The sequence below is a fragment of the Phycodurus eques genome, chromosome 6 (genome assembly GCF_024500275.1).
Source record: "Phycodurus eques isolate BA_2022a chromosome 6, UOR_Pequ_1.1, whole genome shotgun sequence".
In the NCBI taxonomy this organism is placed as follows: domain Eukaryota; kingdom Metazoa; phylum Chordata; class Actinopteri; order Syngnathiformes; family Syngnathidae; genus Phycodurus; species Phycodurus eques.
The window spans coordinates 25,972,993-25,999,975 of record NC_084530.1 but is presented as its reverse complement, the minus strand read 5'-3'; the positions used below and the strand labels follow the sequence as shown (position 1 = coordinate 25,999,975).

The 26,983-nt window shown below is 43.2% G+C and overlaps 1 protein-coding gene across 1 annotated transcript; it reads left to right on the top strand.

Moving 5' to 3' along the window:
• Nucleotides 1-2,371: 2,371 nt before the first annotated feature.
• On the top strand, nucleotides 2,372-26,803 carry LOC133403675 (protein kinase C beta type-like). Its single transcript, XM_061678795.1, is given in 18 exon segments — nucleotides 2,372-2,870; nucleotides 4,225-4,256; nucleotides 14,813-14,895; nucleotides 15,475-15,586; nucleotides 17,008-17,021; nucleotides 17,023-17,137; nucleotides 18,656-18,812; nucleotides 18,945-19,079; nucleotides 19,161-19,257; nucleotides 19,896-20,039; nucleotides 20,122-20,295; nucleotides 20,377-20,468; nucleotides 21,065-21,127; nucleotides 21,212-21,350; nucleotides 21,433-21,513; nucleotides 21,591-21,698; nucleotides 24,727-24,867; nucleotides 25,276-26,803. Coding segments are annotated over 18 exon segments (2,334 nt in total). The 5' UTR covers nucleotides 2,372-2,376; the 3' UTR covers nucleotides 25,429-26,803.
• Nucleotides 26,804-26,983: the final 180 nt, after the last annotated feature.

The following is a 26,983-nucleotide window of genomic DNA, read 5'->3' as shown; positions in this document are numbered from 1 at the left end:
AACGGCCTTTTTTGTTTCATCATCGACACCTGTCTGTGTCGTATGACTGTATGTACTGTATTATACTGCCACTTGGTGACCAGAAGGAGCAGCACATTGTCCATTGAACGGGTTCTTTGCACATAATCTTGCTCAAATACGGCTCGGTCGTTTCTGGTTTTGAAAAATTGCGTTATTATACACAGACTGTTTACAGGACTTTCCCAAACTAACCATAGCAGACGTACATCGCCTTACTAATAAGTCCTTCACCAAAGCACCAAGTAATAGAATATGCATGCGGTAATGTATTCATGTTGGATTAATGTAGTATTAACATTTCCAGTTAAGTGGAAATATCTAACGTTGTGTTCTATGTGTATTTAAAGGGGGAGTTTGACGTTAAATTTCACATACATTTTTCGTGGTATGTTTCCAAATACATCCATCCATCCATCCATTTTCTGAGCCGCTTCTCCTCACGAGGGTCGCGGGCGTGCTGGAGCCCATCCCAGCTGTCATCGGGCAGGAGGCGGGGTACACCCTGAACTGGTTGCCAGCCAATCGCAGGGCACATAGAAACAAACAACCATTCGTACTCAGAGTCATGCCTACGGGCAATTTAGAGTCTCCAATTAATGCATGTTTTTGGGATGTGGGAGGAAACCGGAGTGCCCGGAGAAAACCCACGCAGGCACGGGGAGAACATGCAAACTCCACACAGGTGGGGCCGGGGATTGAACCCGGGTCCTCAGAACTGTGAGGCTGACGCTCTAACCAGTCGTCCACCGTGCCGCCCGTTTCCAAATACATTAAATATATTTGAAGATAAGTGCTGAACACATTGCCATGCGCTGACCTGTTCGCTTGGGCTTCAGGAGCTTTGTTGAAACTATGTTGGAATATCTACTTTTGGGGGGGGGGGGGAAATGCCCATCCCTCATTTGGCGAACTGTTGTAATCCAAATGTCGAGTTAATTTTGAGTTCCGGTATCTTTTTCTTAAACGAGTCTATTTCTCCTTTTAATTTAAAAATGCACCAAAGAGGCCCAAAAAATGTCGTTATTTTGACACATCACAAAGAAGAGTGTTTTTAAAAAGCCTGCCAAATGTGAATGAATGAAAAAAAAAAAAATCGTCATGTATGTAAAATACAGCTCTGAAAAACTGAAGAATAAGGGCCCCCTCCAGCTGCAGGACTATGGGCGTGTCCGCTGAAGGCGCTGGAGACAGCCCTTCACCTGTCAATCAAATAAATTTGTTCGTATGCTATGTGCTCGTGTCTGTAGTCAGCTACTAGCTGAATAATGTGTGCCGCTGTGGTTATACACAGCTAACTTTCCTGTGTCTCTGTAACGTGGGGAGAACCTCAAACAACAACTCCAAGCGAGGTCGTGGCGTTTCGGATGACCCCGCCGCGGTCAAGTGAGCTTGTTAGCTCGCGGGATAGCGACCGTAATAAACAGTTAACTTTCCCTTATGTGTCTTTTTTTTTGTGTGTGTGTGGATCTACGCGCAGCGCATAGAGCCAGGCTGCGGAGTATTGGATGGAGACAACGCCGGTCCGTGAGCCCACTAGTACTAGCTGCTAGTAGCAGGCCACTTAGCAGTGGTGCCGTCCAACATGCCGTCGACGAGCTGCGTGAGCCGTGCGCGTGTCCCCACAACACAGACACGAGCCCAAATAACACACAACACTTCGGGAAGATGTATTTTTCGGGTTGGAGGAATAGTTTGGCTAACTGCAACATGCAGCGCTGATAGTAATGGGATAAGCTATGATTACGAAGTGACTCGCCAGAATGGCGAATAGCCATAGACGGCCCTTATTAGTTATATAGTGGGGGAGGGCCAACTCATGCTGTTCTGTGTTGACATCAGCGTAACACTTTTAGCCGCCCCCCCCAAAAAAATGGTGAGTTGAAATGGTGAAAAAGAGTTTTAAGCTATATCTCAACCATCAGTTGTAAATTGTTCTCAGTCTTTGCACATTTTCAGCGCTTACCTTCAAACATATTTAATACATTTAGTGTATTTCATGTTCACAGAATTGTTTGTGTTGCTTTTGGGGGGGGGAATTAATCTTTTTTAAGACTCATAGTTGGCTGCTTACTTGAAACTATGTAAACACGGCAGTTGTATTGTATAGTGATGCCATAGGATTATGTGCAAAGTGTCCATTGGAGAATAAAATAATGAAGCAGACAAGGTTTAATTATTATTATATTATTAATTATTACTTTATCGCTTTTTAAAATAAAATACTGTACACATTTCAATGAGGAAAAGTGGATTAAAGAGGGGCGCAATTTGAGTTGCGAGCTTGGCCACCGAACGAATCCAACTCGTAAGACGAGGCATCCGTGTAGTTCATTGCGCGCCGTCCGTACAGTGGAAATGTCGTATGTCGGGACCGTCGTAGACGTTCGAGAGCGAGAAAAGAAGAGACGAGCAGAGCAGAAAGTAAACGACAGTCAACAGGGAAGCAGGCGAGCCGGAAGAAGCAATAGCGAAGCACAGAACTCGTCGGAACCGAGCCAACATCGACTGCAGGGGCGGGGAAGACGACGACGACGACGACGAAGGGGCGGAGGAGGAGGAAGAGACACCTGCTCCGTGACTCGCTCTCTCTTCTCTGGACCCCCCTCTCCACACCGCCCCCCTCATTCCTCTCCTTCGGACCACCACCACCTCCTCCGCCGCCGCCGCCGCCGCTTCCTCGTTAAGATGGCTGACCCCGGCAGCGACGGAGAGGTGGTGGAGGGCGCGCGCGGCTTCGCTCGCCAGGGTGCCCTCCGCCAGAAGAACGTCCACGAGGTGAAGAACCACAAGTTCATCGCACGCTTTTTCAAGCAGCCCACCTTCTGCAGCCACTGCACCGACTTCATCTGGTAAGCACCGCATGCGTGTGTACGCTTGGTTTGTGGATATGTGTGGATGGACACAGGTGATTCACTTGATGCCGCGACCGGCGACGCAGTGCTGCTCAAATCCGATAATCGCGACAGTAGCACCGTATTTTATATATATATATATATATATATATATATAGATTATTTTTTTATTTTATTTTTTGCCGCAGCCCCATCCGCAGGCACGCGGGGGCTTGCTGCATGCCCATGTGTGTCATCGAATGCGTCATGATTAATTCACATTATTGTGTGTGAATGCTGAACAGTATTCACACAATGGTATGGAATAGCCATAAAGACCAAATTTCCTTATTCTTATAATTCAGACCACTTTTTTTGTTTGTTTGTTTGTTTGTTTGTTTGTTTCTCAGCTGATTTTTTTTGTTTTGTTTCTCAACTGATCCAAACCATCCCAATTTAAAATATTCACACAATTTAGGAGCTCTGGGCAACTATTTTTCATACTTCAAAATTCACACTTTTACCACAGTTCTACATTTTCCATGACCAAATGAATGGAGATATTCTACATATTTACATCCACCTTACACATTTCTCCACCCACACTCAAACCTTTCCACTATCAAAATATTCACAAAATCCAGGACCTATGGGTAACTATTTTGCACATTCCCACATTTTTCAGTACAGTATTTCACTTGCAAAGACAACATTTGCAATTTAATGGCGATATTTTACAAATTGACCTAATCCTTCCACATATGTACCTCTACCAATTCAAACCATTTCAACTTCAAACTGTTCAGCTAATGCAGGATATCCACAGAAGTGTTTTGTTCACATCCTCCCACATTTCTCATTATTCCACATTTTCCACACGGATTCCAAATATTTCACATATTCCACTACATTTCCAAATCAATGCAGGCATTTTACTTTCACCCCCCCAGCACACAATCCATTTTACCTTCAAAGTCTGCAGTTCATTCAGGACATCCAGGATGCAGAATCACATTTCCCAAACTCAAATTTTTACAATAAAATCCCCAAATAATAAATTATATTTTACACTTTTATTTCCACATTTCCCAACTGATTCAAACTATTTCAAAATCAAACTGTTCAGCTCACTCAGGATATATATGGAGCTATGAAACTACCCAAATTCCCACATTTTCACAACAAAATTCCCAAATTGAGAGATTCTACAGATTCATGTCCTCCTTCCCCATTTCTTGACCATAGCTACAGTTTCAAAATTTCATTTAATTCTGCAGCACTTCAGTTCAACGTCTGCTCTTCAGCATTCAACCACGATTTTCTCAAGGAATTGCATTCTCTACTTTGGATTGATCTCATCTTGTGTCCACAGGGGCTTCGGCAAGCAGGGATTCCAGTGCCAAGGTAAGAAGCAGGCTCATTCACAAACGCTTGCAGATGGTTGTGGGTGTTGAGTTTATTGTCTAAAGCGGGCCGCAAGGTCTGCTTTGTGTCACCGTGACCCTGGCCGGGCTCTCATTGTGCCAGTGTTGGCAGGTGTTTACCCACAGAGATGAATGGGCAGCAGTATGACATAAAAAGAGAAGACGAGGAAGGAAGTTTTACCTCCCTTCATCTTGAGACATGGTGGGTGGGTGGATGGCAATGTGTGCTTGTGGACCGTGTCACGTTGAGGTTCACACCGCCGCTCAAATCACACTGCAAATGTTACCGTGCTCGTTGTATCACTTCCCCTTCTTTGCGCAAACATGCGCATCAACTTCAGCATGTCCACACCGCAGAGATTACTCATACCAGGCACGTGGTCCCCCAACCACCGGGCGGCGGACCGATAGCGGGCGTCTATGATTAGCGTCCGATTTTAGTCATTCTGTTAACATGACTAACTAGCGAGAGGGGTGATCACGATAATAATGTGACATGTAAGGCTGCCGCTATCGAATATTTCTAGAATCGATTATTCCATCGATGAATCTGGTAAACAGATACAATTTGTTTTTTATCATGCATTATTTTGGCTGTAAAAACCTGCAGTATTGTTCAATTATATATGTGTGAAGCCATTTGTGCGCGTTTACCTCATCTTGTGAGTTGCCTGTCAGCAGATAACCAGCAATTAACCAGACCGGTCATAGGGTTGCTTGTGATGTTAATATTGATCGGCTTCTGTTTTGTCCAGGGACCAAAGAGTAGATCAGCCACAGTTGCGACAGGTTTGTCTGTCAGAACTGATTGTTGGGGAGTAAAGGTCAAACTCGACAGGATTGAAAGTAACTTAAGGTCCATTAAAATGTAGGTCTTTGTCATTGCTTTTGGCCATTGTAGTCTGTAAAATATGGTCAATTTAAAGCCATTTATAGCACCGTATTGGCTTTTTACAGCAGTTTAAAGCTCAGAAAAGTAGTTGCAAAACAGGCGGGGCTAGATAAGGTAATCAACTCTACTATAACCGCAATCATACAAATTGATATTGATGAAGTGAATACCTCTCTAACAGTGTCAGTCAAAACCGAGCATTGTTGTCTTTTGGATACGGCTCTTGCATTGGTTTGAATTCAAAAGTGCAGGTGTCTCTAATGTGGTGGCTTCATATAACTCGTGGAGCCAGGCATGCATCATAGCGAGGATCTCAGAGGAGAGAGGAGTGTGCAATACTATCGGGATGGGAGGAGCGCCAGCACGGGAGGAATGTCAGAGATGTGGTGCGGACGTGTTCTTACCTGTGTGGACGCTCGTGACAAAGGTGTCGCCTGTGTATTCTGGGTGTGTTTCCATACCTGTTTTGCAGTTGAAGATACCTCCTTTAGGCCATCCTTCATATGTTTAGTGCAGTGCTTGTTTGCTCGTAGACTCCCATGTTCACTAAAGGGATGGTGGGTGGAAAAAAGCAGAAGTCGGTCTCTTAATATCCTGTGGAAGTGTCTCACCATATCCCTCATTGTGGATATTGCAAAGGACAGAACTTAACGATGACTTGCCACTTTAATTAAACTTGTCCTTTCCATTCCTTGGCTCTGCTCTACCTGGCTCAGTTTTCCATTCCAAAACAGTCCAGCCGAAGACAAACAAGGACGGAGGAGAAGGAGGGTGTTCTGTATTTACGTATTGCCATGTTGCTGTGGGCTTTTGTAAAGAGGTACCTTTTATTCAAGAGTTGAGATTGAGGGCAGCCAGAAAACAGAGCGCCGCAACAAAGTGGAGACAGTGGAGTATAATACGGCAACATACGAAGCTATGGCACAGCAGCACTTCGTTAACTGTGTGTTTATTGTTGTAATTTCTAGCAATGTTTTCTCCAATGTTTGGAGGACACATTCTTTTTTTTTACACCACCTTTCATTGCATTTATTTGCTTGTGCCTTAAACACGGAACGTATAAAAGCTGGCCATGGCCGTGTCCATAATGCCATACAGGAGAATCTGCAAATCTGGCCTTTGCTGACTTTCATCTGAAAGGGGGGGGAAAATGCTTAAATTGAGCCTGATTGTCAGTGTGCATGTATTCCACATTAAATGAAAACTAAGGACCATTGTAGGTGTTTGGAAATGGAGTAAGTGAGGAGTATTTACTACCTAAATGCAAAAAAGATTTTTTTAGAAGCTGCAGGTTTGATTGTGCATCTGCCTCATAAGTAAAAAGTATCACGGCTAACGTCCCTGTTAACGAATACGCAAACTTGAAGCCGAGGCTGCTTAATAGAATTGACGCTGTCCAAATGTCATCCTTGAGAAAAGTGTGTACCTCATAAGGCATATTTCTTCTTCCAAGCAGGGCACAAATGATTACACTAATGTTTAGCTGCAATAATTCATGTCAGTAGATGTGCATCTCCTTCATTATGTACACCAAGGACATGTTCTTAAGCAAGGATTTATTTCCGCCCCCCCCAAGATTCAGTGAATCTGATCGACTGTTCCATCGAGTGATTGCCCCCCGTCCCATCCGCCCCTCCAAAAAAATCCCTCAAATTGTTTTCTTTTTTTTTTTTTTTTTTTTTTTTGCTACATTTTATTCTAATTTATGAGCGATGGAATTTCACCCTTGAACTGCATATGTTGGTACTGAGTATATACTATAAATTGTGTGTAGAGTTTGAGACAACAATGAGGTGCTAAATGGTTAGCAATCGCGATTAGCATTAGCGCGCTTGTGATTACAATTTTAGGTAAAAAAACAAAAAAAACAACTACCATTCAGCTCACTCCTACATCATGTTGTATGTACATTACAGATGTAATTGTCTTAAAAATCCCTTCCAGACGCTCCTGTGTTGTCTTTGGCAATGTTTTTTACTGGCCCAACACTGCGTCTGTCTGCAAAATAATGTCAGTGCGGTAAACATCCAGGCTGCGGTAAACATCCAGGCTGCGCAAATATGTTTTATTGCCTCAAAGCAGAAATTTTTGCGTCGACCTATATATATATATACACACACACACACACACACACACACAACCCCAATTCCAATGAAGTTGAGACCTTGTATTAAACATAAATAAAAACAGAATATAATTCTTTGAAAATCATGTTCAACCAATATTTAATTGAATACACTACAAAGAAGTCACTGATGGTGTAGTGGTACACTCGCCTGACTTTGGTGCAGGCAGCGTGGGTTCAGTTACCACTCAGTGACGGTGTGAATGGGAGTGCGAATGGTTGTCCGTGTCTATATGTGCCCTGCGACTGATTGGCGACCAGTTCAGGGTGTAGTCTGCCTTTCACCCGAAGTCAGCTGGGATAGGCTCCAGCATCCCGCGACCGTAACCCGGATAAGTGGTGTTGAAAATGGATGAAATGGACATTACAAAGACTGGCGGCACGGTGGTCGACTGTTTAGAGCCTCAGCCTCACAGTTCTGAGGAGCGGGGTTCAATCACCGGTCCCGCCTGTGTGGAGTTTGCATGTTCTCCCCGTGCCTGCGTGGGTTTTCTCCGGGCACTCTGGTTTCATCCCACATCCCAAAAAACATGGATGAATTGGAGACTCTATATTGCCCGTAGGTGTGAATGGGAGTGCGAATGGTTGTTTGTTTGTATGTGCCCTGCGATTGGCTGGCAACCAGTTCAGGGTGTACCCCGCCTCCTGGTCGATGATAGCTGGGATAGGCTCCAGCACGCCCGCGACCCTAGTGAGAAGCGGCTCAGAAAATGGATGGATGGATGGATGGACTACAAAGACAAGATATTTAATGTTCAAACTGATAAACTTGATTGTTTTTAGGAAATTATCATTAACTTAGAATTTTATGGCTGCAACACGTTCCAAAAAAAGCTGGGACTGGGTCATGTTTACCACTGTGTTACATCACCTTTTCTTTTAACAACATTCAATAAACGTTTGCGAACTGAGGACACTAATTGTTGAAGCTTTGTAGGTGGAATTCTTTCCCATTTTTGCTTGATGTACAACTTCAGCTGTTCAACAGTCCGGGGTCTCCGTTGTGGTGTTTTATGCTTCATAATGTGCCACACATTTTCAATGAGAGACAGGTCTGGACTGCAGGCAGGCCAGTCTCGTACCCGCACTCTTTTACTATGAAGCCACGCTGTTGTAACACGTGCAGAATGTGGTTTGGCATTGTCTTGGTGAAATAAGCAGGGGCGTCCATGAAAAAGACGTTGCTTGGATGGCAGCATATGTTTCTCCAAAACCTGTACCTTTCCGCATTAATGGTGCCTTCACAGATGTGTAAGTTACCCATGCCATTGGCACTAACACAGCCCCATACCATCACAGATGCTGGCTTTTGAACTTTGCGTCCATAACAGTCCGGATGGTTCTTTTCCTCTTTGGCCCGGAGGGCACGACGTCCACAATTTCCAAAAACAATTTGAAATGTGGACTCGTCGGACCACAGAACACTTTTCCACTTTGCGTCAGTCCATCTTAGATGAGCTCGGGCCCAAAGAAGCCGGCGGCGTTTCTGGGGGTTGTTAATCAATGGCTTTTGCTTTGCATAGTAGAGTTTCAAGTTGCATGTACGGCTGTAGCGCCGAACTGTATTTACTGACATTGGTTTTCTGAAGTGTTCCTGACCCCATGTGGTGATATCCTTTACACATTGATGTTGGTTTTTGATGCAGTGCCGCCTGAGAGATCAAAGGTCACTGGGCATTTAATGTTGGTTTTTGGCCTTGCTGCTTACATGCAGTGATTTCTCCACATTGTCTGAACCTTTTGATGATATTATGGACCGTAGATGATGAAATCCCTAAATTTCTTGCAATTGTAAGTTGAGGAACATTGTCCTTAAACTGTTCGACTATTTTCTCACGCACTTGTTCACAAAGAGGTGAACCTCGCTCCATCTTTGCTTTTGAATGACTGAGCAATTCAGGGAAGCTCCTATTATACCCAATCATGGCACCCACCTGTTCCCAATTAGCCTGTTCACCTGTGGGATGTTCCAAACAGGTGTTTGATGAGCATTCCCCAACTTTCTCAATCATTTTTGCCACCTGTCCCAGCTTTTATGGAACATGTTGCAGCCATAAAATTCCAAGTTAATGATTATTTGCTAAAAACAATAAAGTATATCAGTTTGAACATTAAATACCTTTTATTTGTCGTGTATTCAATTAAATTAGGTTGAACATGATTTGCAAATCATTGTATTCTGTTTTTATTTGTTTAACACAACGTCTCAACTTCATTGGAATTGGGGTTGTGTGTGCGTGTGCGTGTGTGTGTGTGTGTGTGTGTGTGTGTATGTGTGTGTATATATATATATATATATATATATATATATATCTTTTTTTTGTGTGTGTGTTGTTGACTTAGCAGGAAGAGCTGTTTTATTTTTGCCTTTTTCCCCCAGCCCTCACCCGACTAACATGCGCATCCTGATTTGGCTGTAATAAGGGCATCGTTTGAAGTCCAAAGTCTCATCTGTAATTATTGCGGTCCAATCAAGACAAAAAGTTAACTTGAGAAGACCGAGGCGCTGATTGTCACTCTCACTCAACCACTTGGCACTCTACTGATGACCACTCATTTGCAGCAGATTTGCTTTGCATTTTGGCAGCAATGACAAGAAGCGTGTGCAAATCTGGAGTTCTTCGTTTCTAAAATGCAACAATCACTGAGAGAAAATGTCACTATCGGAGTAAAACATCAATTCGGTGGTGTAATTATTGATCGCAACATGGCCGGGGTAGACTTCGTTCTGATCATTGACTCATCAGTGTTTGTAATTGTATCGTTCTAATTGATTGAACGACAACAGGGGACTAGGATGCTCCAAGTCATTGATTATCAGGTGTGTGTGACAGCACAGTTGTTGGTTTAGAAAACAGACTTGTTGTTCCAGTGTAGCACCGGATAGTCAGCATGCTTCCACAGGTCTTTCGAATGTTTGTACTCTGACAGCTCTAAGTCATCATGCTTTGAATTGTGCTTTTGAAGAGGCAAAACAATTCACAAGGTTCGCTTCACGTAAGCCTGCATTCCGTCATCTTGCTCGTCACTGAGGTAGTAACCTTAGCTCAAGGTGCTGCGGCTGTACCCTTGACACTTTTACAGCTTGGTAATGTCCCTGTAGCTTTTTGGTCCTGGAACAGCGACAGATAGCTACTGGAAGACATACTGTTCCTTGAATTAGCCATACGGGGTACACAGATGTAGATTGTAATCATTGTAGCTTGAAGGACAAATGTGGACTATTTATAGGATTCTCAACACACTCGTACATTGGGGCTGCACGATATTGGGGGAAAAAAATGACATTGCGATTTTCTTTAACCCTGCGATATATATTGCGATGTTAAAAACTACAGGATACCATACGTGTAACCTGAAAACCAGCACACGTTTCTTTTTCTCTCGCTAGAAAAACTATGCTCAGTACAGCAAATACAAAGTGTCATTTGAATTAAATCTACTTGTATTTAAATGCACTCGTCCAGCCAGACATGAAGTTAAAATAATTTTCTTTTCATGCCCAGTCGTACTGTATTCATTAGCACATTCCTAACACAATTCATTAGTTTTAATTCAATCCCTTATTTTACACCTATCTTTTAACATGTGCAAACGTGTTGTTGTGTAGCTACACCTGATGTTTGTCCCTTCAATAATGCCGTGGCCCCCCCCCCCCCAACCCCCACTGTGTAATATGTTGTGAAGCTAATTTTAAATCTCCCCAGGTATCCCAAGTCGTGCAATGTACAGGGGGAAGGAAAAGTTGTTGTAGGGCTGTCACTATCAAATCTTTTTAGAATCGATTCTCACATTGATTATTGATCAAATAATATAATAATCGCTCCACCACTTTTATAAATATATACAGCTACTAACATGTATTCTCATTTATGAGGGATGGACCTCAATCCTTAAACTGCATATGTTGGTACTGAGTGTATGGTATGAATTTGATGTATAGAGTTTGAGACAGCTAAATACTAAATGGTTAGCAATCATGATTAGCATTAGTGTGTGAGTGATTAGGAAAAAAAGAAAAATGCTAACTATCATTCAGCTTAGTCATACTTGTCATGTTGTGTATACAGTACACATCTAACAAGCTAAGTTGTCACCTACAGATGCTGCTTTGTCGTTTTTGGCAAAGTTTATCATTGGCCCAACACTCCGTCCGTCTGCAGTCAATGTCAAACATTGGTTCCAGCTGCGCAATCATGGTTCTGGGTGGAACATTTTTTTTATTTAAAATGTTTTATTTTTTTATATTTTTTGTCCCGGTGGAATTTCGAGGCAGACATTTTCTGTCGACCTATTTTTGAAGTCGTCTTAGCTGAGTTTTTTTTTTTTTTTGTTTTTTTGTTTTCCGAGCCCTAACTTGTTGTTTACAGATCCCGACCGGTCGAATGACCACCAGATTAATTTTTGGCATGTAAAAAAAAAAATGGTCGGCTGCAGAGTAACGACAAAAGATTCTCTAAATGTTGATTTTCCTCTTTTTCGTCTCACTGTGTCTCGTATGTAGCATGGACAAATCCGATGTCTGTGTCGGTCTCTTTTACTTTTTGACACCGATTGTTACAAATAATAAGGAATGTACTGTATGTTGTGAACTTCATTTTTAGCGTAAGCAATCCGAGTCCACAGATATCAGAAATAGGCCATTTGTTTTTAAAAACAAAACATCTCAAACTCCGATGTAGCAAAAGTCTTTAAGCCACCTAAGGAGCATCAGGCCATCTTGCTGTGGTTTATTCAGTGGAAATCTGGCTTGAGTGCTAAGTGTCTGGGTGGGTTGAGGACCGTGAAGTGTCAGCACTCTGGCTTCCTCCTGGCAGATGTCTGAGTGAATGTTTTTCCAAATGCTTTGATTTGCTGTTAATGTTGCCCGTCACTCTGAAAGGGGAGGCGTTGGTAGGCTCGACTGTCAGGCTCAGCCTGGTTGCTAGGCAACAGAGCAAAGACCTCCACGGCGGGTCACTCGGCCTGTCTTTCTGTTGCATGACTGTGTGCGTGTAACAGGGAAGATTTATGAGCAGAAGGCTGGTTGGTGTGTGTGACTCCAAGCTGAACTGTTTGCTTGTGAGCCGCTTCTCTCTTTCTGCCTTTCTGACGCGCTGCAAAAACAAAAATGCATTCTCCGCCCCCTCAAACTGCCTCACAACCCAGCTGTGGCCCATCCTTTCCTGTCCACACAAACGCGCACAGTTTTGATTTTGTCTAACTTCAACTCCTCCACTCTCTCTCATTCTCTCAGCCTCCCCGTCACGCTTCCCTTTTTCATTCATTCTCTGGATGTTGGCTTTGCGCAAGCACTGCAGATGGACACAAACAAGTCCATCTTCACACTGTTTAGCAAAGACTCGAGTTTGTGGTGTCTACTATTTGGAAAGTTCTTCTTTTCCCAAGAGGATTTTGTATGTATGTATGCAAATGTGGTGATTTTAAAGTGAAAAGGCAGTCTTGAATGAGCTAGCATGGAAGGCTGGAAGTGGTCATTCATACGCGGACCATAAAATACAGAAAATGGTGGTGCTTTGACAAATTTGGTGTTTTGATGTAAGTTGAGATCAGACTGTGACGGAATGAAACGCTTTGCCAGAGCAGCTTGTAGAGGGCCTGTTCATAATTGAGCGCGAGTACCGAAATACAGTTGGGTTCAATAGTAAGAGGACAGTGACAGTTTTTTTGTTTTTTTGTTTTTTTTTATAACAATGTTGTCTTTATACCACAGCAATGGAGTTAAACAAACAAAACAAAAAAACAAGATCTGATCTAAGTGTTGGCTTTCATTGAAGTGGTTTTAATAAATAAAATATGCTCTGTTGGGTCGTGATCGGCCCACCAAGTTGGCCTTTAAATAACATTTTAATTTGTACAGTGCTTCCTTTTTATAGCTGCATGAATGATTATTGTGCAATTGACTTGATGGCGAGTGTCCGAAATAAACTGTTTAATGTTCGCTGTTTATTAATCACCCAGAGTAGACTCCATGGTAACAACGGGTCAGACCTATTTAGACGTTCTTCATAAAATAAGTGCAACGCCGATTTGGAGAAGTCAGCCCTCTGACCGATGCAATTGTCCAAGTAACCACATGTACACAATAGCATTGTTTTGATTATGGTCGTAAAACCGGTAGAAACTGCTGCCAGTTTCCCTCATAACAAGGTAACGACTGTGTGAATAATTAAGATTAAACCAAAGCATGATGTCACCCTGCGTGTAAAGTCTTTGTAGCAGTTGCAACATTTTTTTTACTGCTCATTTTAGCCGGTGTTGTTTGAAAAGTCAACTTGACATGAACATGTATGATCATAAACATTTCATGATTGACATGAGCAGATTATTTTAAAGAAATCTTCATAACAGCATTCATTTGAAATGAACAGTTATTTAAATGAGTCTTTCTTTTTTTCTGTTAGTGGTATGCTTTCTAAAATCCCCTCAAAACTAAACTTTTAATCCACATGAATCCACAATAAACTAGTTTTCCGAGGTCTGTCTTACATCTCTGTTGGCAGAAACTACTAAAGAAAGAAGAAACTATTTCAACAACGCGCTCAACAATTAACATGACCGCAAAGGATTTGGCCTCCTAAACTGCTTTACAATAAAACGTAACAGATTTCACCAAGTCCATTATTCATGCCAGAAAAAAAATTAAGGTCAAAATGTAAAAGCGGTCAAGTGACACTTAATCGGTAAATGAAACTACCAGGGATATAGAAGTATTGACACCATGATAATCGATTTAATTGATTGTGAAAAATTCATGTTCATTGTCTGCGATTGATTGTAGATGAATCATGCTTTTATAGCGTGTTTCACAGCATTTACTTTATTTTAAGGTTTTTAAATGGTCCCCCCCCCTAAAAAAAAAAAAAAATAAAAAAAAAAATGTTCAACGGTGGTGGGGTTGGGTTGGGGGCCCCTTAAAATTGGGGTGCTGATGACAACATTTTTAAAACGTAATCGTGTCACCATAAGCTCATACTACCAAATAATTTTTTGGAGGGGGGCCCCTTAAAATAGGCCTCGTGATGCCCATGGTACTGTACATAAATTAGAAATTTTTTTTAAAGCCTGTTTCCTTCTCCTTTGACCCCTGTACACCTTCAAGTTCCCAAAAGATGAAAAGCTTTTGTACCCGTCTATCCAAATAATCAGGATTTTGAGTTTTGCAATTTGTTATCCATTTTGTGCTTGCTTGCGTATTACGCGTGTGTTTGCGCTCATCAGAATCCCCCCAATCAACAGGTTTGCCGAGCTTGTTTGCGTTCCTGTTGCAGCTTTCATGTCTGCTGACATGATTTCCACTCGTTCCTCCATGCTGTGATTGAATAAAAGTACAACTAAATATACATATACAACAAGCTTGGAACTGCCGAAAAACCAGCGACCTATTGTCAAATGACTAATGGCGCTTAATTGACATATTGATTGAGCTTTTTTTTTTTTTTTTTTTTTTTTTTAATACACTTGAATTTGGATTGCAAGTAAAAAAAAATGTTGTGTGTCTGTCTCTCTCCATTTGCAGTCTGCTGTTTTGTGGTCCACAAGCGCTGTCATGAATTTGTCACCTTTTCCTGTCCGGGCGCCGACAAGGGGCCGGCCTCCGACGTAAGTCAATGAAATGCAACGAAACACTAAGGCTATGTTCACACTGCAGGTCAATTCCGATGTTTTTGCCCAAGGTGACATATGTCAGATTTTTATTTATTTTTAATTTTTTTGTCAATGTGAGACACTGCTTCACATAATTTTCCATGTCTATTCGTCGTTTTTATGGCTGCTCCTTCTTTTGGAGTAGCAAAAAGCATTCAGAATTGATCATTTGATGCTTGCCGAAAAGAGATTCTCACAGGACGTGATGTTAGGGCCTCGGGTTCCGCTCAATTGAAATGTTTACATTAACGTGTTGAGCGTGATCGGGTTAAAGATAATTAATGCAACTCGCCGTGTCAGGACTGGCCCTTGGTTTACACACACAAACTCGGTGCTCATTTCCTCTCAAGTTGTTGGCTCCAAAACACATTTAGAAAGACTGTCAAAAGGGAAAATGTGCTGCCTGGCTGCTTCAGGTTAATGAGCCAATAGCTCACACTCACACACAAATACACAGTCATGCATCCGTCACTTTAGAGCCTCATCCGGCTGTGACGTTTAATCCTGATCTGCTTCTGTTATGTGTCTTAGCAGGATCCTCGTAGTAAACATAAATTTAAAGTGCACACGTACTCCAGCCCGACCTTCTGTGACCACTGTGGCTCGCTCCTCTACGGCCTGATACACCAGGGCATGAAGTGTGACCGTACGTACGCCTGCATATATCTCCATATTGTGTGTTTGCCTGCATGTGCACATACGTGTTGGTTCGAGGCCATAAAGATTCAATTCGTGTCCTCATTTCACAGGTTCGTGAAGTCTCAGTTTCAATTTATTCAGCACCGCAGGCTACTTAAAAGGTCCTCCACGGACAATGAATTAGTATGATCAAAAACTGCAAACACTAATCTTTTCTGGAGCTATTCATTTAAATTTTTCCCTGCAAACATCCCCTCCATCCCTTGATTAGTTAAGCAAAATCAATTCTGCAAATTCTCTTTGTATTTTAGTATTGGAGTCACTTGTTGACACGGCCTAAATCACCAAATAAAAGACAATTTGAGTTGTCCTATCGTTTTAGCTCTCCACACTCAGAAGGGGGAAAAAAAAAAAAAACATTTCTGGGCGCACTCTCTCGTTGTTTGTGGCTAGGGACCTTTTTGGCCCTTGATAAAGTGCCACGAGTCTTAATACAGTAATTGAATCTTAATAATTAGCCTTATGGGGCACTGCACATTGGAGTAGAATGTGACTTGAGGGACACAAATGCTGCTGGGGACTTTTACGTCAGAGTGCTCTGACATCTAGTGGACACCTCGAAACATCGCAGCTGACGAGAAACTGGATCCAGTTCCATTGAGTACCAAATTGTTACAACGACAGATATAGCTACCACTTACATATGCCTAATTGTGTCATTATTATGCATACAGCTCAATAAATTAGAATATTGTGGAAAATATTTTATTGAAGTACCGGTCGTTCAATTTAAAAAGGGAACTCGTATAGATTCATGATTTTATAATTTTGATGATAATAGCTAATAGTTCTAGAAACCTCCAAATTCACCATCGCAAGAAATCACATTATTACATAAGGTAATTTGGCTATACAAAGTAGAAATGAGGAAGGAATTGGACTTAGGGTTAGGTAAAACATTTTTTTTTTTAAATCAATTACCAAAACAACACAACCTGATTAAAAACTACCTCCTCGGCTGAGGTAATTAATTGTTGTAATTATTTACACTTTTACCTGAAGTTTGTCTTTAATGATGACAATTTACCTACATTTCTAAGTCAGTTGTTTCTACCTTTGTGCATTTTTGTTTGGGGGAACGTTTATTTCAGTCTTTGTATACAAGGGAAGTGTGTTGTCGCACTGACGAAAGAAAAACTTTTTTTGTGAGATGGCTTTTTTTTTATTTTTTTTTTTTTTTTTAGCTGTGCAAAATAAATTTTTCTAGAGCTACAGATATGTAGTGGCATAGACAACACATTGTTTTACATGTGCTAAGCTAATGAATGAATGATTTCAACATTACTTAACGTTTTCACTGAGCCTCCTTCGCTATACACCCAAAATAATGGTATGTGTCGTGTTGTGTGTGCGTGTGCTGCCTCGTAGACTGCATGATGAACTATCCACAAGCGCTGTGTGGCCAACGTCCCCAGCCTGTGTGGGACAGATCACACCGAGAGGAGAGGGCGCATCCAGATCTCCGCTCGGATCAACGACGACACTCTCACCGTCACCAGTAAGTGCTCTCGCATGTGGACAGAAACACTGACAATGAGGAGATGACTTGGACGACGGGCAGACAGACAGAAAGACCTTCCTCCACTTAGAGAGCGAGAGTGTCTTTATCCAGCTAAGACCAAAACTGGAAAGTCCATTAGCTGATCAATAATCCAACGATTGGCCCACATGGCCTGTTGGACATTTGTCCACGTGCCAGCTGTGCCTCTCGCGGTCAGCTCTGCATTGATTATGGAGCACAAACTAAACTGTTGTTAAGTGTTGTCGAATGCAGCCAGGGATGTTTAGGGCAGACCGGAGCAGAGAGACTGCGCTTCAGATGCGATTACCATCGGCTGTCAACTCACTTCAGTCCCGATAGTCTGAGAACGTACATTTCACTGCGTGTTTGAGGTTCGCCATTCACAAACTAGAGTTATTGTGCAAAGAAAAAAAAAAAAAAACAACACAAAAGACACCTAATCCAAGTTTACCTACCGGTTGTACCAATTTCAATTTTGCTTTTAAACTTCACCTAAGACTTTGGGTTGAGTGTAGTAGTACATATTGATAAATTAGAAATGAATGAGAAAAGTTCATTCATTTTAGTTGTTTCATTGAAAAAAGTGACAGATCCATTAAAGGCCAATTCCTACCTTATTTCTGTGCACAAGTGCTTAGCTGCAGTAACTATATTCTATTTTTTTTTGTTTTTTTGAGAAGGTAAAGTTTGAGGTTTGTTAGCAGGAAAAAATGAAAACACAAAAATTCACTCTGAGCATAATGAATCGATATGAACTTCATTTAACTTAAAGGTAGTTTTCAGTAAAAAAACAAAAACACTTTTTGTCATTTTTGTTAAACCTTATGACCTGACAGTAGCATATGATCAAAATGATCTTTTGAGAAATCGTTTCTCTCTGGCCCCATCTCATGCCTCTTAATTCCATCCATCCATTCTCTACACCGCTTATCCTGTTCAGGGTCACCGGAGGTGCTGGAACTGGTCGCCAGGGAGTCAAAGGGCACATATAGAGACGGACAACTATGCAGACTCACATTCACACCGTCACTGAGTGGGAACTGAACCCACGCTGCTTGCACCAAAGTCGGGCGAATATGCCACTACACCATCAGTGACCCTCTTAATTTATTTATTATTCAAAGTTAAGGAATTTGTATAGATCCTGAAACAAAACAGGTAAACATATTTGAAGCTGCAATTCACATTATTGAGGGGCAATGGCTTTAATCAGAGAGCCATACTCCTACTCTCATCAAATAGTATTGGGCAATATTAAAATTTATTGCGATGCACTTGTACTTTTGTTCTGTGCCAACCAACTGTTCGCCACGAAAAGGAAACAATTATTTTGCGAGACTGAGGACGGCAGAGAAAATGGACCGTTCCCTGTCTCCACTTTTCCCCCTACTGCAGTAGTAGAATCATGTGAAGCAGTATGGGTACTGCAGAGTAGAATGTCGAGCATTTTAAATACCAAAGACTACATGTTTGGTCTTCCTCTGTCTGTGACAGTCAAAGAGGCCAAGAACTTGGTCCCAATGGATCCCAACGGCCTGTCAGACCCTTACGTGAAGCTCAAGCTGATCCCTGACCCCAAGAGTGAGAGCAAGCAGAAGACCAAGACCATAAAATGCTGCCTAAACCCCAGCTGGAACGAGACCTTCACTTTGTGAGACATCTTTATCTTTCTAAACTGTACAACATAAAAATCATATTTTTATTTTTTACGCTCTTTAGTCCCGTTTGGGTTTTGGTTGGGGTTTGTTCCTCATCTTCGCGTCCATGTCTTCTCCTACCTCAGTAACCTGAAAGAAAGTGACAAGGACCGGCGTCTGTCTGTGGAGATCTGGGATTGGGACTTGACCAGCAGGAATGACTTCATGGGTTCTCTGTCCTTCGGGATCTCGGAGTTGCAGAAACAAGGGATCGACGGATGGTAAGATGGAGAAGCGTGTGCGGTTCCCAGATTTCCATTTTCCACAGAGCTGTATTGACAAGTATCTGACTTTTGCCCAAGGTTTAAGCTTCTGTCCCAGGAGGAAGGAGAGTATTTTAATGTTCCCGTCCAGCCTGATGGTGAAGATGGCAATGAGGAGCTTCGACAAAAGTTTGAAGTGAGTTAGTCATGTGGCATTCTGTTTTCGTGTCTGTCTGTTTAGATGCTCAGTCGTCATCCGCAACGTTGAATGGAGACAACTGGACTATTCTTTTTGCTTCTGGTCTAAATTTTAGTTGTGACTCTACATGTCACTTTGGGATGGCTTCTTTTACACTGTCTTCTCTGTCCATGATTTCGACATTGTTGTCCTCAAAGGAATATCCCTTCTTGTCGCAATGCAAAAGAACTTCTGACTCTGGACCTGAAGAGGCTGCCCTCTTATATTGTGCCATGCGTTTGTGTAGTGGTTGCTTGGGCACTCCTCATAGTGCAACATTGTTTGTTTCCAGACACTTTGTTCTTGGAGTGAACCAGCTTTTTGTCTGAGGGTTTTTGCCAGGTTTGAAATGCATTATGTTATGTTTGGAGAAAATCCTTCTGAGTTTCTCGGACGAACACCACATTCCGCCTCCTGTTTTTATCCACTGGCTCAGGAGTGGTGGCCCAGTTAGGACACCCACGGTTCTCTGCATCAAACGCTTCAACAAATAAGAAGAATCCGGTTACCTTGAGTCAACCTTTGCAGTTCTGTTTTGGAGTATATCATTCCCTAACACTCTTCAAGTCAATCTCCTCCATTTTCTTCCTCTGAAGAGGGCAAAAGTGGGTCCAGGGAAGCCGTCAGACTCCTCTTCCTCGTCTTCCATCAGCAAGTATGAGAGCAACGGCAACCAGGACCGTATCAAGCTCTCCGACTTCAACTTCATTATGGTTCTGGGAAAGGGCAGCTTTGGCAAGGTACTTCCTTGGAGGAAAACCTGCAAGCTTGAAGGAAAACTGACCTTTGAAACACATTTTACGATCGTCTGGCTTGCTGTAGGTGATGCTGGCTGAGAGGAAAGGTACGGATGAGATGTACGCTGTGAAAATCCTGAAGAAGGACGTGGTGATCCAGGACGATGACGTGGAGTGCACCATGGTGGAGAAAAGGGTCCTCGCGCTTCCTGGGAAACCACCTTTCCTCACACAGCTGCATTCCTGCTTCCAGACTATGGTGGGACACTAGGACTTAAATGTGACATATTTAAGTCAGTTGTTGGTCGCGGGGAACTGATCATCTTCTTCGAACCTCCAGGACCGACTGTATTTTGTGATGGAGTATATTAATGGAGGGGACTTAATGTACCAGATCCAACAGGTCGGGAAGTTTAAGGAGCCTCATGCAGTGTGAGTAAACCCTTGGATGTTCCCATTGCACATAATTGAAAATAAAAAGCTCCGTTGTACTTAAGTTGCACAAGTATCAAACCAAGTAAAAGGACATATTATGTGCATTTTTTTCACAGTTTAAAATACTATCAATCTCGACATGTCTGGACATGCTTTTCGTTAGATGCGCCAAGGAAGAATTATCAGGAGCTAACGCTAATCTGTGCATCCAACAAAACTCGATGCGGCTCTACTTACCTATTGGCTTTGACACGATAGCTGGGGCGTAGGACACAAGATGGGATGTGGGTGTTTCTGCATGTTTGTCCGATCGTCGCTTAAAAGTGGCTCTGGATCTTCATCAGCCATGTTTTCAGAAAGAGGCAAATAAGAAAAGATTTACTTGGTTTTAGTCAACTAAATTGTACAGTAATAATAACAATTATATGTACAAAGTCAATGTTCCATTTAATTGCTGTTTTTAGAGGTAAAAATACTTTCACGTACTGCAGCAAGCTGAACTGACCAGCATCACTATCCTCCTCAGTTAACATACACGTTACTCCAACAAATCAATACAAAAGCGCAATGAAAAAAAACTGTCTGTTTTTCAGGTTCTATGCAGCCGAGATAGCCACGGGCCTCTTCTTCCTCCACTCCAGAGGGATTGTGTATCGGTGAGTGCGTTTGTCGACTGATAACGGCGCGCAATCTTCCTTACAACCGTAGTGTGTACTTATATACTGCAAGTGTTTCCGTAGAGATCTGAAGCTGGACAATGTGATGCTCGACTCCGAAGGCCACATAAAGATCGCCGACTTCGGCATGTGCAAAGAGAATATGTGTGACGGCGTTACCACCAAGACGTTTTGCGGAACACCAGATTACATTGCCCCCGAGGTCTGTTTACTTCACTATTTTTTAATCATTATTATTTTTTTCCCACTATTTGAATGGGGCACCTCTTGTCTGTGTATTGCAGATTATTGCCTACCAGCCTTATGGGAGGTCTGTTGACTGGTGGGCCTTTGGAGTGCTGCTGTATGAAATGCTTGCGGGCCAGGTTGGTATAGTATTTGCTCTAAGGAACACACAGTGGTGACGAGAATGCTGATGTCTGTTTAATGCTTCGATGTCCAGCCACCTTTTGACGGGGAGGATGAAGATGAGTTGTTCCAGTCGATAATGGAGCATCACGTCTCGTACCCGAAATCCATGTCTAAAGAAGCCGTCGCCATCTGCAAGGGGGTGAGACCGCACGTTTACGTGCACAGAGAGGCGTCAATATGTTACACTACAACTGGATTTCTCTCCAAAATTGCATTTGAAAGCACTGAAATGCTAATGTCAGTGAGGAGGGAAATACAGGTAACGCATCCATTCATGTTCTATAACGTGGGTGAGTTGGAACCTTAAGCCTGGCTGACTTTGGGCGAGAGGGTCACCAGCCAATCGCAGGGCACATATAGACAAACAATCATTCACTTCCCATGGGCTCATGGGAGGGGCCATAGGAGTCGGGTGCAGTGTGAGCTGGGTGGTGACCGAAGGCAGGGACCTTGGCGATCCGATCCCCGGCCACAGAAGTTGGCAGAGAAGTTCTGACAAGATAAAGTCTGGTTCGCCTCCACACACAGCTTGGGCTCTGGTACTAGTCCTCTGGAGAGGGGTTGGACTCTTTTCCACTCTGGAGTTGCCCACGGTGAGAGGCGCCAAGCAGGTGTGGGTATGCTTATTGCCACCCGGCTCGGCGCCTGTACGTTGGGGTTCACCCCGGTGGACGAGAGGGTAGCCTCCCTCTGCCTTCGGGTGGGGGGACGGGTCCTGACTGTTGTTTGTGCCTATGCACCAAACAGCAGTTCAGAGTACCCGTCCTTGGAGGGGGTGCTGGAGAGCGCTCCCGCTGGGGACTCCATCGTTCTGCTGGGAGACTTCAATGCTCACGTGGGCAATGACAGTGAGATCTGGAAGGGCATGATTGGGAGGAACGGCCCCCCAGATCAGAACCCGAGCGGTGTTCTGTTATTGGACTTCTGTGCTCATCACGGATAACGAACACCATGTTCAAGCATAAGGATGTCCACACGTGCACTTGGCACCAGGACACCCTCGGTCGCAGTTCGATGATCGACTTTGTGGTCGTGTCATCTGACTTGCGGCCGCATGTCTTGGACACTCTGGTGAAGAGAGGGGCGGAGCTGTCAACTGATCACCACCAGCTCTACACCCTCGGAATGGTCCTCGAGGATGCATGGGAGTTCGCCCACACAGTCTACATGTGTTTTGTGGACTTGGAGAAGGCGTTCGACCGTGTCCCTCGGGGGGTGCTTCGGGAGTATGGGGTACCGAACCCCCTGATGCGGGCTGTTCCCGTACGACCGGTGTCAGAGTTTGTTCCGCATTGCCGGCAGTAAGTCAGACTCGTTTCCGGTGAGGGTTGGACTCCGCCAAGGCTGCCCTTTGTCACCGATTCTTTTCATAACTTTTATGGACAGAATTTCTAGGGGCAGCCGAGGCGTAGAGTGGGTACGGTTTGGTGGTCTCAGTATTGCATCTCTGCTTTTTGCAGATGATGTGGTTCTGTTGGCTTCATCAAGCCGTGATCTCCAACTCTCACTGGAGCGGTTTGAAGCCGAGTGTGAAGCGGCTGGGATGAGAATCAGCACCTCCAAATCTGAGACCATGGTCCTCAGTCGGAAAAGGGTGGCGTGTCCTCTCCAAGTCGGGGATGAGATCCTGCCCCAAGTGGAGGAGTTCAAGTATCTTGGGGTCTTGTTCACGAGTGAGGCAAGAATGGAACGGGAGAACAACAGGCGGATCGGTGCACAGTCTGCAGTGATGCGGACTTTGTAACAGTCCGTTGTGGTAAAGAAGGAGCTAAGCCGAAAGGCGAAGCTCTCGATTTACCAGTCTATGTTCCTACCATCACCTATGGTCACGAGCTGTGGGTCGTGACCGAAAGAACAAGTTCCGGATACAAGCGGTCGAATTGAGTTTCCTCCGCAGGGTGTCTGGGCTCTCCCTTAGAGATGGGGTGAGAGGCTCGGTCATCCGGGAGGATCTCAAGTTGCTGCTCATCCACATCGAGAGGAGCCAGATGAGGTGACTGGGGCATCTGATTCGGATGCCTCCCGGACGCCTCCCTGGTGAGGTGTTCCGGGCACGTCCTCACCGGGAGGAAACCCCGGGGACGACCCAGGACACGCTGGAGAGACTGCGTCCTTCGGCTGGCCTGTGAACGCCTCGGGATCCCCCCCCCCCAAAAGAGCTGGATCGAGTGCCTGGGGAGAGGGAAGTCTGGGCATCCCTGCTAAAGCTACCCGACCTCGGATAAGCGGTAGAAAATGGATGGATGGATGGATCATTCACACTCACATTCTTACACATGGAAAATTTAGAGCCTACACGCATGTTTTTAGAATAGAGCTGAGATTTGAACCACAAATGCAGATTTGCTAACCACTAGGGCGCCACGCTGCCAAGTTAATACATTCCAGAATATTATAGCAATCATGCAAATATGGCCCCCAGTGGCTTGAAACAGAAAAGCAATGACATCAGGTGTTAGATTTGTTCACCTTTGGAATTTTTTTTACCCAGAATGATGATGATGATTATAATAACACTTATTTCTGTTACACTACAGTCAGTTACAAGTACTGAGATGCTTTAGAGAAAAACATTACCCATCGGAAATAAAGGAAATAGAACATGTTTCTGTCCTGTAATGTGGACAACTGGGAAATAATGTGGTCCATGATCAAATTGTCTCCATCATAAAACTATTATTAAATACAAATGCAACAAACTTAACAACAGTTAATAATATATAAATAATAATAAATTTTAAAAAATAATGTTTTTACTTGTCACACAAAGAAGTTAACCCCCCTGTAAAACACACACACAAAAAAGACCTGTACTGTACAGCACTTCATACTGCTTTATCTCACAAAAAGTGAGTATAACACTCAACCATTAATGTCTAAACCGCTGGCAACAAAAGTGAGTAAACCCCTGAGTGAAAAAGTTGAGTAGAAAATGCAGAAGGGCTTGCGAACGGACACATTTTTATTAGTAAGCTTGTATCAAAAAATTGACTTATTTCATACGATTGGTGGTGGGTAAGCACTCCAGAGACCCTACAGCAGTTTATTATACAAGCAATTAAAATTTGACTTTTTAAAAAAAAAATAGTATTTCACCTTTTTAATGTAGTCAAAGACAGACACACACACACACACTCTCCTTTGATAAGTTTGTGTGTAATGTCTAGCTGATGACCAAGCACCCAGGCAAGCGTCTGGGCTGCGGTCCCGAGGGCGAGAGGGACATCAAGGAGCACGCCTTCTTCCGCTACATCGACTGGGAAAAACTGGAGAACAAAGAGGTCCAGCCGCCTTTCAAGCCTAAATATGTGAGTATGTCCCGCATATAATACAAGTACACACTCCCTGACGGTTTATTGTCATGGAAATCATTTGCACATAACACACACAAGCGGGGAATAAATGCGAGGTAAGTCAGTAGACGGCTCATTCCCTGCACCCCCCCCCATCACCCGTCGTTGGTCACTACTCTCACACTTTGTCATTGTGGTGACCAATGGCGGTGACTCACCAGTATAGACCAATGTAAATCCACAGTCCACCGGCTTGTGCGATTTCATTGGTCGATGCCATGTTTGAGTTTTCTTTTTCTTTTTTTTTTTTTTTTTGGGTCGCATCCCATCACACTCACTCCCATCCCTCCATTTTCTCTCTCTCTCTCTCTCTCTCTCTCTCTCTCTCTCTCTCTCTCTCTTCTCTCTCCTCTTCCATGGCAGTGCGGGCGTGACGCCGAGAACTTTGACCGCTTTTTCACACGCCACCCCCCAGAGCTGACCCCCCCAGATAAGGACCTTATAGCCAACTTGGACCAGGAAGAATTCCACGGCTTCACATTTGTTAACCCGGAGTACCCTCTTGCTACTCACTGACCCGTTCTGCGCGCGCACACACGTACAACAGTGCAATAGTGAGAGTGAAGTCACAATCACATGCATATCCAGGCTGCGTTATGAAAGGAAATTTGACATTTTGGGGGGAAATGAAGGAAGGTTGCCAAGCTTTCCTTAAAAAAAAAAAAAAAAAAAAAAAAAAGTATTAACAATTCCTTTAACACCTAGATTAGAAATAATGGCAAGTGTGAAGATATATCAAAATGAATATATCGGCTTTACTGGCTCTATTTCTAACAGTGCAGCTCACTCATGAAATGCTGCCACACGTTCAACTAAAATTTAACTTGCATATTCATGCCCGATCAGTGCCACTGATCAGCATATTTATTTCCTCTGGATGTGACAAACCAACCAATCACCCGCCTAGGATTGTTTAAGAGCTGACTGGTGTCCCCTCGGACCAAATAATTATATTCTCATGAGTGTATAGGTATTGTTTCCCTAACTAGTCAGAGTTTAAAAGTCTCCGTACAAGGGATGGGTTTCATAATGGATTTATTGGTCATTAAGAAATATGTCAATTGATTTGAATCGCGTCTTGAAACAATTGAGGCAAAGTCTGTTGGTCCCAAGAAGGATGGCATGACGTCAGCTACATTCCCGCAGACCTCCGCTACGGCAGCGTTATTGTGCTCAATACAAAATGACATCGAAACAGGAGGTCAGTGCATTCCAAAAGTCGAAAATACCATTTATGATGTATATTTTTTTATGGTTTCGTTGTTAATTTTTCCCACCGTCAATCTTAGCCATATTCACCAAAATATTTGATGCAGCTGAACGAGAGCCAGTCAAAGAAGCAGTATGACATATTCGGACTGTCAGAGAGGTAATAATTGAACAATTATAGTCTGCACTGCATCGGGTGGCATTATCGACTTAGTATGGTACAGACAAAATATTGGATGCAACTCTTGTATTAGATTTCGTTCGGCTGCTAAAGTGCCAACTGAAAATCACCGAAGTGCGGTCAAGTAATGCCCCCCCCCCCAAAAAAAAACATTACCAGTGTGTGCCAATTTACAGTTGCAGTCGTCCATTTTAGAATGCGCATTAGAACAAATGACACAAAAACCTCAGAGAAGTCTTGTTCGAGACCTTGTGACGAGATGTGCGTTGAACAATGTGTCAAATCCACTTACCTGCGACCTCTTGGTCACGTGACGGCCTTCGTCGTCGCGCCAATGAAGACGGTTGCGCACTTAACACATTGACGGTGATAACTTATGGACAACAGAAAAAAGACTATATGAAATGTAATTGTGCTTGAAAGAAAGCAGCTTCGATGAATTGTATTATTGTTCTGTATGACTGGAAAGTTATAATATACTCACTGGTGCCTACCAGGAAACTGCGTCTGCCTGCTTACTGCTGTTCCACACCTCCAATAACTAGAAAATGGAAAACATCTGGTTTTCATTATTTTATAGATTTTTATTTTGTATATATTTTTTTAATTGTATTTCACACATTTTGTTTTTCAATTTTTTTTCAAAATGTTTTTCATTTTTCTTTTTTTGGGGGGGGTGGG